Raw genomic sequence first — 20,216 nt, forward strand, 5'->3', positions numbered from 1 at the left:
AACGACAAGTATTTTAAGTTAAATGAAGAAAAACAAAGATTGCACAAAGAAGATAATAAAACCGCAATTTTCCTCAATTTCGAAATGGTAGATAGAAGATTTTAACTAAGAACGAAGACAATATATTTTGTATGTAGGACTAATAATTTTGGATAGTAAAATTTTTTATACCGTATATTGTGCACATTTTTCACGTATCATGTACCATTGGTTGAGAATTACTGATGTACGGCATTTTAAGAATAAAAAGCATCGGTTGTTTTCATAGTTAGCTTCAGAATGGCTCTTGAATATGAATACCGTCACGATGATTAAAGTTAAACCTGTGACGATTCATTCTTGGTTGTAAATGTTTTTGTGACAATTGTTTCGTGATGATTATTCGTTGTTGGGAAAGTTCTGAAGAATCAGTATTGTTTGTTTCAATCTGGTGCGTGAATTGTTATTCGCACGATGGAAAATCGCATCGGTCTCTATTGCCGTATTTTCGCGCAGCAAAAAATTTAATTTAAAGTTACAGTTGATTCAGAGAAATGTTGAGAATAACAAACCTTTCGTTAATGCCATTTGAACAATGCAATTATTATTCCTTTCATACTGGGTGTGACGTATACGGAATATCACACTTAGGTAAATTATTTATTAATTAAACGATAAAACGAGAAAAGTTAAACAAGCATATACACAGAATGAGAATTTATAAAATAGTTGCACACTTTTATAGCTTTTTAGTCGTAATAACGCTTGACAATGCTTTATCATAAATGCTTTATGATTATAATGATTAGACGAGAAACTTTCTTGTCCGACTCCAAATTCCTCCGAATCTTGAAGTATTAATTTCGTTTTAACGTTTCATGTTTATCTGTACGTGTTTTGTTTTATGGAAACGCATTTATTTATAAGCGAAAAGGATATTGTTAATTAACTCGTGGAACTTCCTTCGTATAAACTATTTACATAAACTGTAACAGAGAGAGCTTAGATTTAATTAAATTTAATAAACGTTTAAATAATTCACCATGTATGAAACCACTTGCTCCTAAATTGTATCCTCGAATAAATGATTAATAGGTCCTAGACCATTCAAGCGGGAAACGTTACAGCCTAAATGTCTACTTCTCCTGACACCAAATGGCATGCCCATTACATCAGTGATACTGTCATTCATTAAACCAAGTGACCACCGCTTTTTGGTTATCCTCTCACGTTTCTATTTCCGTTTAGCCGCTCCCTTATTTTCAATATCATCAGGTATGCCCTATAGTTGGATTAAATTGTCCACGTGCGTTAACAGAATTCAGTTCATTCGCTACAGTTCGAAAGATATATTTACATAGTGACGTTTGTTTGATGTGACTCTTCTGTTACGGTTTTTTACTTACATCTTTATTTTATTAGGGAGAATATTATAGTTTAGTTATTATAGTGACATTTTATTTTATAAAATGGCTTTTATGTTTATTACGGAGTTATTTAAGTTAAGGTTGCATTTATTAATTATACGTTTAGATATTCTGTCGTGAAGAATAGTGCAAAAAGTATGGATATAACGGAAAAATTTATCCTTTGAAATGATTTAAGATCGTAGAATTCTGTTTCCATGGGACGATGTTATTTTGACTTCCAAGAGCAAGCCTGTGAAAATTTTCCAGTCTACCCATATTTTATGCGAATCCGAGCTTCCTATGAACCAATACTCAACTATTTGAAATTTCTTCTCTCCTAAGTTGACGTTTTTATGATAATCAGTCCTGCTGCGTAATTTTGATTTACGATTTAGAAGACACCATTTTTTGGTTGCATCGGAAAACCTTTCCTCAGCGGTAAAATTCAGCTTTTATACATTCGCATTAATTTTATAAACCAAAAACTTTCGAATTCTTCAAGGAGAGCAGTCATCTAAGGTATAAAAATTCCTATATCGTACTTTAGAATTTGATGCCAGATAATAAACCATTCATAGAAAGCATATATTAACGAAATGATAACGACAGAGATTTGAATGACGAGGTTCTAAAAGCACCAATGGTATTAATTTTGAATTGATTTCTTTCATGAATTTTAATTAACTCATTATTTCCATGCAATGAGTTTACACTCCTCCTAAATAATTTTAAATCAATTTTTAGTACTTCCGTTTGTTCTTGTTCAATTTCTTTTTATTAAAATTTCTCTTTTTGTCTAATCCTATTACCATTTTTACTCCAATGTGTGTGTACTTTAGAACATTCATCGACTTCCCTCTCAAGGCAATAAAACATTCAAACTCATATCGTGACAAAGTCGCAAATCGTACACACTACGCGGCAAACGAAGAAAGTTTCGTAACAGTACAAACAAGCTTCCAATAAATCCCTCTACAAGAACAAAGAGAGTGCCTTTATATCTGGCTATCCGATCTCGCCAGTAAACTCGTGAAATGTGTTAAGTCGGATAATAGTCTTTAAGTCTTTATCCCGGGTGTTTCGTAGCGGAATTAATCGTTGAGCGTTCGTCGTCGAGGCAAAGTAACCACGGTATACCGACAGTCGAGGACATACACCGTTTCAAAAGCTTGTAGGAGGCCAGAGAAATTGGCTTTCTTCGCGGTTCTCGCTTATTTGATCGACTGGTATTCAGGCCGCGTACTTTGCCTCTCCCCTTTTTCGTTAAATCCCAGTTCGACGGTGTGGAAACGAATTCAACGCGTGTCGTGCCATTTTTGGCCTGTAGACACGTCGACGAAGTAATTTGCAGGAATTTATTGCTACAACAGACATATTGTTCTCTTGATAGAGCTTGTCCTAATTTTACTGTCGTTTATCATTTCGTTCTCGGCTAAAATAGGTGGAATTTTGTGCCAGACTGATCAACCTCATTATTTTCTTTTTTTTTTTTTTTTTGTATTCTGGAGGTACGGTGTTGAAATGAAAGGTTACTCTACTGTGGACGTGTTGTTTTATAGCCTACTACTTGTAAGTGTTCTCTATGAGAACTATGGAACCAGTGTATAATATTTTTGAGTACGTTATGAGAAAATCGTGTCACGTTCCTACTAACATTATTAAAAATAAGAAATGTCCTAAGACCTTTGGAAGTAGGAGTACACGAATATTGATGCGAATATTGATGTAAATATTGATTGTATAATGATTGTAAATGTGAAATTAGAGATTAGGTGAATTCGTTGTTCTTTCACACGTAAAAGTTTCGTCTTGATCTCTTCCGTGCTAGAATTGCGTTATATGATAATTTGTTGTTCCGTTTTTTATAACTGTTTCATTACTTTTTCTAGATTAGATAAATCTATTTATGTGTAGTTCACTTAATTACAAACTTTTTCCATTAATTACATAAGAAGGTTCTGCGTGAAGAAGGAGGAACGCCAATTTTAACAAAGTTTTTGTTTAACGTTCTTTCGTATGCTCCCGTGTGTGCACTTTTTCACTGGTTATGTTGTATTAATGCGAATAAAAATTTTCTGAATTCTACAGTAGTTAGAAGAAACTGAGACGTATACGTACTTTTCGCTTTCTACGGTTTAATGTGTTATATATTACTTAAAATTATAAGTAAAAGTTGCATATGATACCGTATAAAATGAAGAATAAAATGTTTTATTTTAATATTATTCTGAGAACATACGAAGTTGCGACATTGTACATGGAAAAATAAATGCTGGTCTTCAGAGAAATGCTGAAGCTTAACATTCCCTCCTTTTTTCGTGGACCCTTCATGCGGAACATTTCTTCGTTTAACGATAAGATATAACTGAGAGAAAAATTATTTTACGATTCCGTCAAAAGGATATAAGAGATTAAATTATCTATTTGCCATTGAAATTTAATTCTGACGCAATGAACGACTTATTTTGTTTTTGACTCTGTTATTTTTCTATGAAAAGGTATTTAATTATAATTTTAAATGTGTAAATACGTGCTTTGTTTTGCTGTACAATTAGCAATTTTCAACGTTGCCATCAATTTCATAGTCGGTCATTGAATATCGATTTTTTAGATTATAAATCTCGCCGTAATTTATTCAATTTTACCATATTTTCAACGAATGTAAAAAGAAAACATGCAATTCATCGTAACACACGTATACTGAATGTTAATCAAATTTATGATGGGGATACGAAAAATTATTTATCGCCTCTTATGAATAATCGTATTTACGCGATTTTCGTATACGAGTTTAAACTTGGGAGAAGCGCCGTGAAAGTTGGAAACATAAATTCTGCATTTAGAGGAGGTTGTGTAAATGTTAAGTTCACCCTAGATTTGCCTCCTTCAAGACTGGTCATTTTTCATTAGAAAATGAACTAAGAGAATGAACGAAAGTTAGGAAGATGCCCGCGATGATAGTGTTTCAAGAGAGATTAATCAAATTAATCCACTGCAAACAGCAAGAAAAGTATACTTTCGGTAAGAAGTATACGCCCGATAAAGTTACTATTTTTTCTCCAAGTCATTTCTACGTTAATTAATTTACACAATAGTCGAATCAATAGACTTCGTCGAGGTTAATCATATGATTTTAAAAATTACACTTTATGTGTACAATTACAATTACAATTTCAAATTGATGCGTAAAAATTACACGCTAATCACGCTAATCAATTTAATATCCCCATTATAAATTATATTAACATTTAGTATACGTTGGTACTTACATCAAAGAAAGATTCTATCTTCATCGTAGATTTACATCATTTTCTGTGACACTTTATATCAGTTATTTCAATTATAATGTAAACATTATCTTTTTATAACAGTTTATAACGTAGAATCGTTTCTACAAGAGTTATCGCCTGATTCAACTAGAATAAACTGGGTTAGAAATTTACATTCAATGCAAACAAAATGCTGTCGGACAAAGACTCTCTCGGCATTGCGTTCTATCTTCGCGAGAATCCTTTGGGGATCCGTTTGTTCCACATGGAATACCTACCATACAATAGATTTACTTGAAAAAGTGTGTTCTCCTGTTTTTTCAAAGACTATTATTCGGTTCAAGTCCTCAAGCTAGAGTGTATCAATTTTTAAGAATCTACTTACATAACATAGTTTGGAATTCTGAAAAGGTAACTTGTTAGCCATTCTTTTACTGGAATATACCGAAAGAAGGCAAATGAGTGTTATAACTTTAGCATCTGATTATGACATGTAAATATAGTGTAAAAGCTTCTTTTGTAGGAAAATATGATGCTTGAGAAAATGTATTGGAGGAATCAAAATTCTAAGAAAAATGTTTTTGAAAAATTAAGAAACGTCATCGTGTGTATGTTGCGACGTTTCTTCCTGTAGAAGATTATCTTTTTATAAGTTTAATTTACGAGAACGTATTCGATAAATAATAGCACAATAGTCAGAAGAAAAGCTGTTCACTTTCTGGGAAAGAAGTAAGAAGGTCTAGAACACAATTACTTTGGACTGGATCGAAAAACAAACTGGGTTAAAAATGATTTAAAGTGCTAATCGTTTTGACTTAAACATAGACCTCCCCTTACAGTTGAAAATTTGCGTAACAAAAAAAAAAAAAGAAGAAAAAAAGAGAAAAAGAAAGCAAGAGAACCCTTACAAGGTACAGGAGGTAAAGTAACTTCTTCCTCGTCAATAGTTACGAGTCTAATGTCAGGTGCTTGAATATGAATTTACGTGATCCTCGAGGTCTTCGAACTACTTGAAATATCGTTAAAGTTACCTTTCGTCGGAAGCTGTGTCTACTTCGAGTGGCCATTCGTGCAGTTCAAGTATCGTGGCCGAGTTACTCGTTGCACGAAATCGTCTTCAATCACACGGTGTGTTGAAACGTCTGGCTGCTATAAAAAACTATAACTTCGACCATTTTCTGCTACCTAACTTTTATTTTCTGTTTCTGCTTATAACCTTTCCTTTTTTTTTTTTTTTTTTTTGATTACGAAAATATTTGTACCTTCTTTTATTTCTCAATGAAGCATCTTTTTTTAGCAAACTTTGCAACGCATTTCGCGCCAGACGGCGTTAATCTGTACAGTGAGCGATTTTTCGCGATAAGATAGTAGCTTCGACACGCTATGAATTGTTGAGAATGTCAAGCAATCGCGAGAATATAGAAATATAGGAATATTCTGAAATAGAGTCTTGCGAGATGATCTAGACTTCGTGTCCGTTCCATCCGAGACGATTTAATTAAAGATTGCATAATATCGGAGTGGACCGCACTGATTGCCATCAGCCATTTTATTTTATGAGGGGTTTACTGTACGGTGCCATCGTGTCGGGATTCGTGATGTCAAAGAAGTGCTCGTGTTCTCGCTATAAATTTACTTCCGTTGCTGGCAATGATGGAAGGCTTCGACACGCATGAAATTTACATCTCCGGACGACATGGCATTGCATTTTTTATAGAGACGGTTACCGTGACACGGTCTTTGAACGCAATATGGTTTTAAAGTAGGATCATCTGGCTAAAGCGAAGGGATTTGTGTCTTTAATGCTGCAGACGGATAAAATCGATTATAAAGATCGTGTCGTGATCTTTTGATTTCGAAATACATATTTCTATTTTATGAAGAGATAAATTAAAAAGGCTTGTCTCAGATTTATTTCACATTGTTAATGTAATTTGGTTCAGAATGACATTTTTATGAAACGTAATTATTAGAACGCAACGGTTAGTCTTATATACTGGTCGATTGATCAAAAGTCTTTAAACCGAAACCTAAATTTGAAGCTAAAAGGGTATCCACCTTCACATTTCTTCGTGGAAACAATTAACTTGATCTTGGTTGGCAAATAAGATTCTATAAATATTTGTTTAATTTTCTACGATCGTGGAAGAATTGGACAGTATATTTTCGTAGCAATTTTCTAAAACCTTAGTACAACAGAATATTTCCACGGAAAAGAAATACACGGTTGAACTTTTTTACTGTTATTTTGGTTAGCCACAAATTTACTCGAAGCCGAAGCAAACGCGTTTTATTGCAAATTTTACGGAAGACCGAGGAACAGAAGCTTCTCGGAAACAATGCAGGCGAACCAACCGGTAACGTGTTTCACGAGCCGCGAGAGTTCAGTTTGCATCGTTAATCGTAATGTCGACAGTTATATGATAAACACCTCATCGCATCAGCCGCATATTTAAAGCCAGGCTTCGATCTTTGAGACGCTGTTTCACGGAACGAGAGGCAGCATTTAGCTTTTGAAGTTTAGAAATATTAACAGACGCAATTTACTTCCATCTGATCGATTTTTGACCAGATGCCAGTCGCATATTTACACCTGCGATTAAAGAGATCTTCGCTTATCCTGAAGAAAAATAGTCCGCAGAGCTTTCGCACAGTTTTACCATAGAGAATTGGCAATTTGTATTCTGTTCAATTTTCAGAGCTTAGCGTTCTTCTCCGTATCTGAACAGTATCCGGTGGATGAAGACGGATACTTTAGTTAGTACGATAGATATCAGTAATCAACTGGATAAATTTGAAATTTTAGAATTACAGTTTCTCGCGAAGATATTCCTAATGAAGAGAATATGAATACTTGTAGAAATCTTTTATCAATACGCTATCAGTGTTATACGTAACACTGTGAGATTTGAGATTAAGTATATTTTATAGTTTTTCCAAATAATTATAGTTCCGCTATGGATCATGTAGGTAGTTTTCGCTATCAGATAATATATGATAATGTATCTATTTATATCTTGAACTACATTTTTATAAAATCGTACTCTGGCTTGTTAATCCTTTGAAACAGTAAATTTATTGCAGAAGTAATTAATATTTACAACTGCCATAGTAGCGTTATCCGCCCTTAAATAAAAACTATAAATGCCGCCACTAAGGCAACATCCGATGAAAAAGATTTAATTAATTATACTTATAAGAGGCAACGATACGGCTAGGCTATTACGATCAACGTTACAATGATTAATAAATTGCCGAGAAATTCTTTTATGTCCATGCCATGGCATTGATTTATCACTGTAGCAGTTCGCAACTGTTGCAGCTTGTTCGTTAAGTAATTCATCATGCCAGAGGGGGTACGATCAAACAACGTTTAAGTTAAACGACAATACAGCATTCAGCAAGCAAATAAGTCAAGTACGTTAAAATGAAAGAAGAAGTTTGATGTAGCGAGATGTAACAATTTTGAAACAAAAGAACGAGAGCATGCAGCATTTAACCCTTATTCTCTGCGGCTAAGAGTCACGGTTTCATAGAGCAACGAGGCCACAACATTTTTTTTCTCGGACGTATCTTAGATCACATTGTAACTGGATATAATGACGTTTCTCTTGTTCTTTATACTCACGTACCAGCTCTTTTACAGGGATTTTAATCCGTGTAATTACCAAGCGTAACGTATAGTTTGAGTAATATTCTTCGATGAAAAAATCTTCGTTTTGAAAAATGAAACTCGAACCTGAACGTTGTTCCAATTTATTTTCATACCTATCCAACTTGTCGAGATTCCATTTTACTCACTTTGCGTTTCGTTGCCGCATCTGAGAAACATTGCAGAGCCGCTTGAAAGTGCAAGAATTTGTATTTCTGTAACGTAAAGAAATTTGAGTATAAAACTATGATACCAAGCCCCTCTTTCTACGGTGTCAGTGTTCGTAAATGCGTATCAATACGTCGATAAAACGTCGTCCCTAAAATTTTATGCCTGCTATCACACAAAATATTCAGTTGTGTAACAAATTCCTTTGTCTTTCGATATTTTCTGCAATACCATTCGTAAGGAGGAAAATACGGTTAATAAATAAGTTAAATTTATTTAAAATTCAGAAGATCTTAAAAATGTACAAAAATAACAATACAATAATATGAAAATAGTGATCCTTGATACTCTTTTGAAACGGTCTAAACGAACTTAATAGATAATTTGTATCCAGAAATCTTCATAAAAAAGAGAGAAAAGTTATGATGTAAGAAATTAAAGGAAAATCCACGTTTAATCTATCTGTTTAAAGTGTCAATTTGGACAATATATTGAGAAGCAAATTTGTCACTTTGTACACGCCCATCCGACAAGCTTCTCCAAAAGGTTAGAACACAAAGAAATATCGTGTTTCTCGTGCAAAATGCCCTTTTGTTCACCTGTGTGTATCACGTAACGAACATGCTATATATGTATAAAGAATACACGATTGCAGTGGTTTTAAGATATATGTATTTAAGGATCGACCCTGCTATACCCAGCTTTTATCATCAACTCGTAGATAAAAATAGGAGAATTTCGAGAGATGTAGGAGGATCCACGATTTATGGCGGTGCACACGGTGTAATATAAGACCACATGAAATGCCGAAGAAAATAAAGGACGAAACCTTAGGAAAGCTGCGTAAGGGATATCTTACGGTTTAGGGTTTTTTCACGCCAGGATAATTTCGTTGCTCGCTGTTAGAAATTTAACATTGTTAAGGAAATTCAGAAATTACACCAACTCAAGTATTAGGTTGTCCGATAAGTTTCTTTCGTTTTATAAGGAAATAATAGACGCACAATGTTTTTTGTTTTATATTAGTTTATTGAATTATGCACGAACATAGTAATAGTAATATAACGAAATAGATCATACCTAATTCAATGAAATAATATAAAACAGAAATTATTGTTCATTTATTATCGTCTTACGAAACGAAAGAAACTTTTCGGACAACCTGATACAACACGAAATTAACAATAACGTATCAGTATCGTTATTAATTAATAGTAACGTATTATTATTACGCATATATGTACATTAATAAATGTCGTTTCTAACTATCAAAGCTTTCTCTATGTTTAGGTAAATTTCTAACCACTAAGCCTATTGTATTAATAAATATACTAATGCTTTATGTAAATGTACCAATATTTCAATGGCATTGTATTTTTACTTAATAACGACAAAGTTCGTCACGAAAATATTAATAAATAAAATAACAAAAAATCGAAAGGGAATGATAGCCAATACCTATCGACGTGCGAATCCCGTTTCGAGACTGATCCGAAGGAATGTCGATTGCTGAGGAAAGAAGCGGAAAAAAGTCTCGTGAAATAGTCCTGGGGGAACTTTAACCGTGTGTCTGTAGAGCTGGTTATTAGTGGAAAGATTCTCGGGCATTCGATCGACCCAATCGTGACGAACAGGTATACCTAATCAAATATTTTCGCGTGACAGCGTCCTACATGAAACGTTCTCGATTTCATATACTACAATTGCAAATGGAACGTATATGGGATCCGTTCTATAAAACACGATGGTGACGGGAAAATGACTCGTCTCTATCAAAGAAGGGTTGCTACGGAACAAATATTTGTGCAGGCTTGTTTTTTGTTACTCGAAAGCGTCGTTCTTTTTTCTCAAGATACGCCCAATTGTTACGGAACGTTTGTTTTACACGAAGCATTTGCGTTCGAAAGCGAATGCTTTACTTTTGCTTCGAAATGGGTAAATGTTTGGAAATAAAGTTTCAAATAAAAAGACAAACATTGAAGTTATTAAAAATTCTCTTACGTTGTAATGAAACGTTGATGAATGTAAAGATCAAATAATGAAAGTAAGATAGAAGAAAGAAATATTTGAGATGAAAATCGTATTAGGGAGGGAGAAACTGTAATGGTTGGAAAAGTAAATATTTTCAGAAATTTCTTTTACGCTGTCGATAGAATTAAACCAGTTTATTTTTTATTACAATCAACGTATATTGCATTAGACAAATTGTATAACATATATCGAAGAGTATACAAAAATACCTTCAACTAATTTTGTCTATTCGCTTCTGATATATTCTTTTTTGAAATATCTGTCGAATAGAAGAATCAGTGGTCTCTCGTTGAGAATCAGGCGATTAATTTAAAAATCTTCCATTTAATTCATTCCAGACTTTTTCTGTGAGCATTAGATTAGAATGCTGCGACGTATAATTGTAAATTATTATTATTGCAATTATAATTGTTCAGTAATTTTCTATGACTCTTGCGAACAATCTCTGTCAACTGTTATTATTCCATTCTCTATCATTATCCTGCGCTAGATCGATTTTCATATTTAATTTGAAACCAGCTGTGTACAAATACTTATAAACTGGCATATACACTGTAACATACACATCCATTGAGTTTTAATTAGCGAAAACGAATAATTAATGAAAACACAGAGCAACAGCATATTTTTGAAAAAAAAAGCGGTTAATTTATTTCTACACGGTTTCCTCTCCACCAGTGGATTTCCGAGTAAGCCCTTAAATCTCTGGACGTCCTCTGAAACTGATCCTCGATACCAGCCGCTGCTGTATTCTGCAAGGTCGCGTTAAGCCGCCTGCATTGAATATTCGCACGTTAGAAACAGTGGGAAACGAATCGATGGACATGGTCGGACAAGTTAATTGTCCACGATTTATTAAAATTTTAGCGGGTCACCGATGTCAACGAGGGAAACGGTAGCCCTCGGTTGTCGTTGTCAAACTTCGGCTACGCGAAGTTCGGGTTTTGGCGAGCCGTGGTTAACGTGTTGTGATTGTACGCCGTTGCATGTTCCGCAGAATGTCGTGTACGTACTATTTACGGCTGTACATGTCTTCGAGGCTCTGCGCGACGACACGACGGATTGAAATGTCAGGATCCCTGGTTATGCGCCGTAACGAATGTACGTTTGTGCGTTTATGGACGACATACGCTCCCTAATTAGCATGTTAATATTTTACCGTGCACGGAGAGATCACGCTAAGTTTACAGCTAATTATTTATTGCCTACTCCTTTTTGTATTTTCTTTCTTGCAATTTTTTCCTCCATTTGATACTCCTTATTCGCTGTTCACTGTGTATCGTCGACCGTGTTTTCGTTAGACTTGCGTTGCATGAATCTATGCTGGAAGTCGTGTTCACTGGGATGATCGATGCGAACGAGCCTTCTCGAAAAGAAATTTTCCGACTAAAGGATTTTCATTTTTAGAGAGGTCATTTCTAGGCGACGTTCCGCATTATTCGTTGTTCGTGCAATGTGACGCCGATACGGTACAATGGCGTTTCGAGTCGTTTTTTTACACGTTGTTGGGATATTCGCAAGTATCACGCTTCCTTTAAAAGTTTCTGAACGACAAAGGTTCTAGCAAAATTGTTTAAATCCTTGGTTTTACTCTAAACGCAACTCAAGTCGTATCAGCGTTCATTCGTGGCACGAAAATTCAATTTCGCTTGGAAAAAAGCTACTCAGAAAAGATTCGTTCGCACGAAAAGAGTGGATGTACGCTCTCGTCGTCCCGTTCATCAGCTCTCTGATCGTATATACTCGCCCCTCGGAACAGAGATGTCAATGTACTTCTTCCGGTTGCACAACCTGCGCCGTCAGGCGGAGGAGGTACGAAAAAAGCGGCAGAAGGGAAGATCGAGTCAAAGTGGTCAACGTGGGACCAATTCTACGGACCAATCGCAACCGACAGCCGGATCCATGCACTGTTGCAACAGGGTCCATCGGGGCCCGAGCAAGCTCTTCGAGCGTGCTCCATTGCAGCCCAGCGATTCCCTCGATGAAATAGCTTTTCAAATACCCAGGTAACATTTTCCAGTTGCATGATACATACTGTCAATTTGTTCATTTTTTCTTTTTTTATTATTATTTCTAGAAATTTTCCCGTAGAATATTTTTGGCCGAGGGTGACGAATGTGTAGATTTTGACGTAACGGAGAAGTTGAAATATGAATATAAATGACGCGTGTAGGTGTAAAAAAAAAAAAGAAATGTTCGCTCTAGCGGGAAAATTCTGACAGAATATGGTAAAAGAACATACAATAGCAAGTACATGAATAAGACAAATAATAATACGAAATTTAACTCGATTTAATTTGTAATTACTACAGAAAATTAAACTTCGAATACTATTTTTTATGTATAGTGCTACAAAGTATAAGAGAAATATACTTTCAAATCTTATATTATGGAACAAGAAATCCAAATGGAACGTTTACTGGAATAATTTATTTTAGTTCTAGAATCATTGCAAGATTGATTGAAGCTGAGATTGTAAATACTAATTAGACTGTAATTAAGATTTAACCAATCTGACATATTTTTTTTATTATTCTGTCGTTAAATTCGATCTAAATCTATAAACGCGATAAAGGCCAAAGGTCAATAACGTTCGAGTGATAAATATAACTGATAAAATTAACAGAAATTAGTTTCATGCGTCTATTGGAAATCTTCGTAAATATAAAAATATGAAGTATAACAAATAAAAATAATTTAGAAACCCTATATAACAGCTTCTATATTGATCTCCTTCCTTATCTCTTGAATAATATGCTTTGGTTTAACGTAGAATTATTAAGAATCTATACTTTTTACACGTGACGTCTCAATTTAGAAAGGGAAGGGATATGAAGGTTTATGAAAATCGAGAAAGTGTTTTCTCATAAAATAACGGCACGTAAAATAAAACGTCTATTCCTTGCGGCTCTCTGTGTAGTAAGAAACGAGGAACGTACGTAAAAGCGTTTCAAAGAGAGATATTTTCTTAAAATATTCTCCTTGCTCGCCCAATTTAGGACTAGTCGCGAATTTATTTACTATGTGTGTTTGAATATCTGGAAATCTTTTGATCTTGTTTGCGAGGCTTAGGATTAAACGTAACGTTCGTTTATTTGTATAAGCTATATAAAATTGTAACTAAAGTCTTTAATGTATGGATTAATATTTTTCTTTTTCAAGAAATCATTTTCTAAATATATTTATTAATTATTGAAAAAGATATGAAACGATGATTGGAATATTTAAGTAAAACGTTGTGATATTATAAGTATTTTCAATGTCTTGTCAATTTTAATGAAATAGAATTGATACAGTACTGTCATAACATTCCATAGAATATTATAAATTCTCTGTTCTTGTATCTAATCTTACATATCCGAATATTTTGAATACTATAGAAAATCTATTCATATTTTCAATGACAGAACGAAGCATCAAAGATAAGCGACAAATACAACAATAGAGTTTCGTTTTCTTTTCCTTGTCGTCTTCTATTTTTCTCGTGAATATGATCTCAAACTTTTATTCCTCTTTCGTTCCTTCTATAGCAGACATTTTGTAGTCAATTAAGGTTAATAATCTAAAATATATCGGCTCGATATTTCGGTACAGATACATCGATCATTTAGCCACATATGAAAGGCAAATAATGTGAAAATTATCTCTTTTCTATCACTATACGTACACAATGTTGCTAAACTGGTTAAAAATCAAATGACGTCATATTTCGAAATTAATGCGTTCGAAAGCGACGAACAAAGCTTCTCAATCTCAGGATATTCTCGATAAAAACAAGCCACGCAGACATTTTAATAACTTTTATCGCCTGTAAACTACAAGATTGAATTGCGAATGCATCTTATACCTGGCAAATGGTCTTATTGTTTACATTCGGATATCGTAACACCATTTATCAAGCACAGTTAAGCGTACTACAACTCTGGCGGGTTGTTGTTCTTCTTCATTCATCAGGATACTGTCGCCTAATGGACGTGTCATCTTTTCCCCGTAAATTATGGACATTACTTTTCCTCCCTTTGAAGCGTGCCAGACTCCCCTGGAATTCTAAGGGCACTTTCTACGCTCCAGATCGACGAGGGCATGCAATTTTCAAGCCTGCACTTTTACGGAACAGATTCAGACCACTTACGATGCGGACTTTATCCCCCTGTCTCGACGCTCGTGTTAGATGAAAAGTTTAAGGCGGCCCGTGGGCAAAGGGGACGCGCGAAACGGTCAAAGGTCGAGATGAAGTAACTTGAAAAGGCAAGCTGTGGCTTTCGTTGAATTGGTCGCTTGGTGATGCAACTTGCCAGGACGAATACAGGCTTCATTAAATCGTTGATGATGGACACGATGGGTCGCGGCCTTTGCGCGATTCGACCCTGAAAATTTCGATGTTTTTATTGAAAAGTTGATTAAACACGCGTCGCACCCACTGGTGCATGATTTTCAAAAGGTTTCGAATGAACTCAATTGTGACGAGCCAGGGGGAAAAATATAGTTTTTAAAAGAGTTACATTTTGAAAGTTAATTTTCCCAACGAATGGTATTAACACCTACGAGATGGTGTTGGCGTTAACCATGTTAAATTCTCAATATATAAAAGGAGAATACGACATTCACCATCGATTTGTTTTTAGTTTATCGCGCTAACTTGAGCATATCTCAATCTCTTTGTAACATTTTCCACAATAATACCACTTTTCTTTTATGTGAGATGGAAATTGAATTGAATTCAATTTAAAATCCACAAGTGGAGAACAATGTTATTTGGAGATATAATACGAACAGAAATTCTGAGATATCTGGATTGAATGTTATTTATTGAAATTTTCTATGGAATAAGTGTCTCAATTAAAAATTTATTCGCATATTACGATTAACTATGTTTTCACCCCATTCAGTCTTACCGATCGCAGATTGCAACATAACGACCAATATCGTAATGTTTCGTTTCACAATTTTTCATCTTATCGACAGTTTAGTGTCGACGTTCAACACGTGCATTCAGTCGAATCGAGTAAACTCCATTAAAGTTACTAGCATTCTCGCTGGATTAATTGCGTTTCCGTGCTTGCCCGAGAAGTAAAAGAAGTAACTCTTTTAATTATGGAAACTCTTACGAGCGCAGAAAAAGGCGGGGTATTATAATCCTCCTTAATGTTAAAATCGAACTGGAACGAATAGGAGACCATTAAAGGGAATAAAAGGAAATAAACGCAGATAAAGAAAATATCGGACTTCGGACTTTTCTACCTTTAATGTAAAACTAATATAGTTATTGCGAGTATCGGAAATTTAATAACATTTTGATAAAATATCAATACCCTTTATATTATCAAATTGAATGTTACGAAGTATTCGAACAGTTATAGGTACATATATTACGAAATAGAAATTGTTTGCTTTCTGCAAAATGCCAAAGTCTATTTTAGCAACGTTTAGTCCCCTTTTGGAACGAAAAAGTGTATTGTAATGGAAGCCACCAAATATTTGTTCATCCGTGTCTTATACGATATTTAAGGAACCGTTTTCGATAATTGCCGCCTTAATAACTGAGACAGGTCCGAACGAGGGTCGTAAAAAAATAAAAGAGGAAAGCGCAGCGATTAGTAACACTCCCATGTAAATTAATCATTCACACGCCCCTTTGATAGAACGATGTTATACTTCACGTCAAACCCAAGTGCCTCCATAAGGATACAAAATTTTCAAACGTAACTGAATAATTTGCGCAGAATCTTAATAGTTTTTGAAAAAAAGAATTCAAAAAATTATTAAAATATTGGGACATATTTGCAGAAAATATATTAATTGCTAACAAACTATATATAACTATAAATCCTGATAAAATCTTTGCTTTTAAAATTACGCGAATGAACACGAAATTACTTGCCAAATGGCTTATGATATAACAAGCATAACTCCCTCGATAAACATGTGCCTTGTTTAATTATAAAAATACCATTAGCTGGGTAAATTACCAGAGATCACATTACTACAACCGCACCTTGATTTTACATTATTGAAATAAACCTCTTATCGCCAGTAACGATTTTGACATTTACATACATACGTTCAGGGAAGTCCATTATTTAACAAACGGCGCAAATTAGGTCGCTCATCCACACTGTCCGTATATAATATCTGCAAGTGGAACTTGCGTTGGAAAAGAGAAAACAGCGTCCTATTGAGCTCAAACCGCTTAAGTTGAGGAACAGAGATTCCGGGGAAATTATAGAACGGAAATGCTACCGAGCCTCGTTAACATCACTTCTCGTTCCTCATCTCGAAATCACATCAGAGTGCACATAAATCGATGGTCGAATCCGATGGACCGTTGATTTGTCTCGGGCATGCCAACCAAAGAGGATGGATGCCTGTACCAGTAAAGGGAAATAATGGGTTTTCGAGTGGCGTGACAACACGAAACGAGAATAATTCTACGGTTATACACGGTGTCTGATACCTAGTGCTATATTTGTGCAAGAATAATTTTTCTCGAAAAAATAAGTCGCAAAAAAGCGATAAAATGTCTCATGGGAGGTTTCGTTTTCGAGAAAAAAAGAAAAAATGATTTTGAAAATCTGACTGGTACACGTGTAATAGTTGTAAGTTTCGATTTAACGGACTTTTGTTCCTGTCTCTAATTATATTTATAAACGTGAGTAACGTGAAAAAACTTTGTTCTGCGATTTCGAATCAGCTTTTGACAAGGGATCGCTCGTTGCCTGATTGTACTATTGTTACCAGACACTGTGTACATCGCGTATCGCGCTGTTTCGTTCACGTATGACGTGCATGACAAACTAAAATTACGAGATCGAAGCAAGGTGCACGCTGGTATGACACAGAAAATCGAAGAGCTTATCCCCTCGCGTGAAACACGAAGCCAGAGATTCAGTGAACCCGGACCACTTATCACACCTCTGCGACAGATGATCGTCTCACCCTCGTCAAGCGCCCGTAATGAAGCGAACGCTCCAGATAGGTCCGGCAGATAAAATCCCCCGAAGATTTATATCAAATGCAGGATCTTTTGCTGTGTGCTGATTCCAATTATGGAGACGAAATTTATTCTGAAAATACTCGAAAATTTTCCAGAATTTTTCTTAATTATTCTTAATTATCTCGTGCGATCAACCGAGATCTCCGACTCGGTTGTGGTTTTGTCTTTAAAAAATTCACAATTAAATTAACTTTTTACTGTTTGTTAGGAAAATTGATTAGAAAATCGCATAAGACAAATTTATAGTATCGTTCGTTTGTTGGAAAAACAGATTTAGAATGATTTTTGGATCCTTGTTCTATAGCAAAGTATGATAAAAGATTTATAGCCTGTTTTCCACGCGAAAATATTTTGAAGCTAGAGCACCGATGTAAACTATACGGTATGCAGGCTGTATAATAAAATTCTTAAATGTAAAAAAATCTAATGAAATTTTTTTATCTCTAGTTTATCTATAGCTATTTTTATATAGAAATTTTGTTATCTCTGTTTTAGATATAGTTTGTCCTAATTACGTGAAACGTCCTCTACATTGGATATAATAAATAAATCATATTTATTAGACACATTGATCGATGTACCAACCTCCTGATATCCTGGAATTTAAAAGAAAGGTAAAATCTTAATAGTAATCTAGTAAAAAAATTTGAAGGTAATAAAGCAGCTATAAAATAGTAATGTTAATAATGGAGGTTGTCTTAGCAATTTTACTAACGTCGTGCGTGAAAGAAGGAAAAGAAAATAATTTCAATGGAAGCTGTGGCAACTTCTTTCGTTTCATCGTACGTATCAGCGCTCGATGATAATTAAAAGGATTCATTAGAATCATTTTTATCACGGGAAATGTAACGATATAACAATTGAAATGCTTTTATCGTGCCTTTCTTGCGATAAAGAACTTTGAAGATTCCAATAACGCTGGTTAAGCGTCAAAGAGCCGAGAATAATTGCTTTAGAAGTGCAAACGAAATTTTCTCCAATTTTTTCCGATTTATTCGCGAAATGTCGCGCAAGTTCGTCTCAATTTATTTTGTGAGATTTTAATCACGAAGCGACGCTAATGTCCTTCAGTGTTCGATAATCCAATCAGTGTTTCTTTCCTCTGTTGCCGACAGAAATAATATAAAGAAACGAACGACCATCAACTTTGTTTAGAACAGTAGATTCCCAGGCAAATAAAGCTAGGTCTTGTTTATGCGTTTTACTTCTGTCACAATCCAATCTCTCTTCCACGGTTCCTCGATTAGTTTTTATTATCCGTTTACTTTTTTACCGATGACACCCAAGCAAATGGAAACGAAAAGCTTCTTTTACGAATTGTCGTAAATCTTTCATAGAAGTAATGAATTGGTTATACCGAACGATTTGTCTCACTTAAGCAGAAATGAAGTGTTCCGAGACGTAAAGGAATTGTCTGAGATCTATTTATGTAATGTATTCGATTCCGAGGATTTTCATGCGAGTGTTTGATCGAATGTTTTAAATAAAACGAACATTTATCGATCGAGACTAAATAGATCAAATACTTTTTAAAACGAACCAAATTACATAAATGGGTATTTCTTTTCTCTCGTTTGAGATTTCATATTGCTTTACCGGTATAACAAAATGACGAAGAAGTCGGACTAAACAATTTGGAGAATAATTGCTTCTTGTCGTCAAAAGTTATTACACCTCTAGTATCGGATGTAAAATGTACGCACCTTAAATCTTCTATAGCGAAAGAACATTAATGATTGCATATGCGCATGATTATGTGAAAATAGTACAATGTTTGACGACTTAGGCGAGTTCCTTTCACGGTGCGATGGGAAAAGATTTCGTGCCGAGAGAAAGATGAAACTGCAATTTTCTTGTAACAACATATCGAATGGAATATCAAATTTTCATTTAGTTAAATGAGAAACTGTTACTGAAACAATAGTATTGGAAATAGAAGAACGTGAGTATACAATTCTCAACTTACAAACTCAACATTCGTTTCCATTCGGACCAGATTATTGTTTGACTACTTCAAACAATCAAATCACGCTCTCGTTTATCGATGCTTTGTCATCGAATACTTTCATGAATGACGCACGTTCGTTCCAGCGATTCGACGCGAGTTATAAAGAGCTCTTCGGTTCTCTCATATAATTTCCACCTCGATAAACAAATAAGAAACGAGAATTTACATATACCGGAATAATTTAAACGGTAATCGCAGAACAATATCCACATCTTTTTAAACCGTTTCAAAAATCTTCCTTGTTTTGTAGCGTTATACGAGAGATCTTGGAATAATGCGACGCGAAGGAGGCCGCGAAGTAGAATAAGGTACCGTGCCTGATCAGACGTCGGCGCGTAGCTGCCTGTCGATTTGGCCGCATAGGGGGCAGCTGGCAGCAACCTCGCTACGAGCGTACGGTGCTGCCATTATCGAGGAACGACGGTCGTTCGTCGAACTAAGAAATTCTCTAGATGTCTAGAGTTTAAAATATATCCCGTGGAATCCCGTTCGGATGAGAATTTGGTAAAATTTTAGTTGAATAAAAGAACAGATAAAAAGAAGAAACGAAATTGTATTTACCGTTAATGGATAAGTATTCGGTGTAGCGAGAATTCATTCGCAGTTTATTGCTCCTTAATTTTAATTGATCGATACCAGTTCAGAATATCCCGAAGATAAGCGTTGTTTTCTCGTTACGTGCGCGTTGCTCCATCTTCGCTAAAGC

General features: G+C 34.9%; 1 protein-coding gene across 11 annotated transcripts in view; it reads left to right on the top strand.

Annotated features, from left to right (window-relative positions):
- Positions 1–20,216, top strand: part of LOC122568223 (potassium channel subfamily T member 2) — a 203,790-nt gene that overhangs the window by 75,513 nt on the left and 108,061 nt on the right. For 9 of the 11 annotated variants that reach the window (XM_043727712.1, XM_043727715.1, XM_043727716.1 and 6 more), the window contains one exon: positions 12,268–12,514. The exons of the other annotated variants lie outside the window; for them this stretch is intronic. In XM_043727712.1, the coding sequence (XP_043583647.1) occupies positions 12,268–12,514 (247 nt within the window). The remainder of the gene's footprint in view (positions 1–12,267; positions 12,515–20,216) is intronic. 11 annotated transcript variants of the gene reach the window in all.

This window comes from Bombus pyrosoma, linkage group LG6 (genome assembly GCF_014825855.1).
Source record: "Bombus pyrosoma isolate SC7728 linkage group LG6, ASM1482585v1, whole genome shotgun sequence".
Taxonomy (NCBI): Eukaryota; Metazoa; Arthropoda; class Insecta; order Hymenoptera; family Apidae; genus Bombus; species Bombus pyrosoma.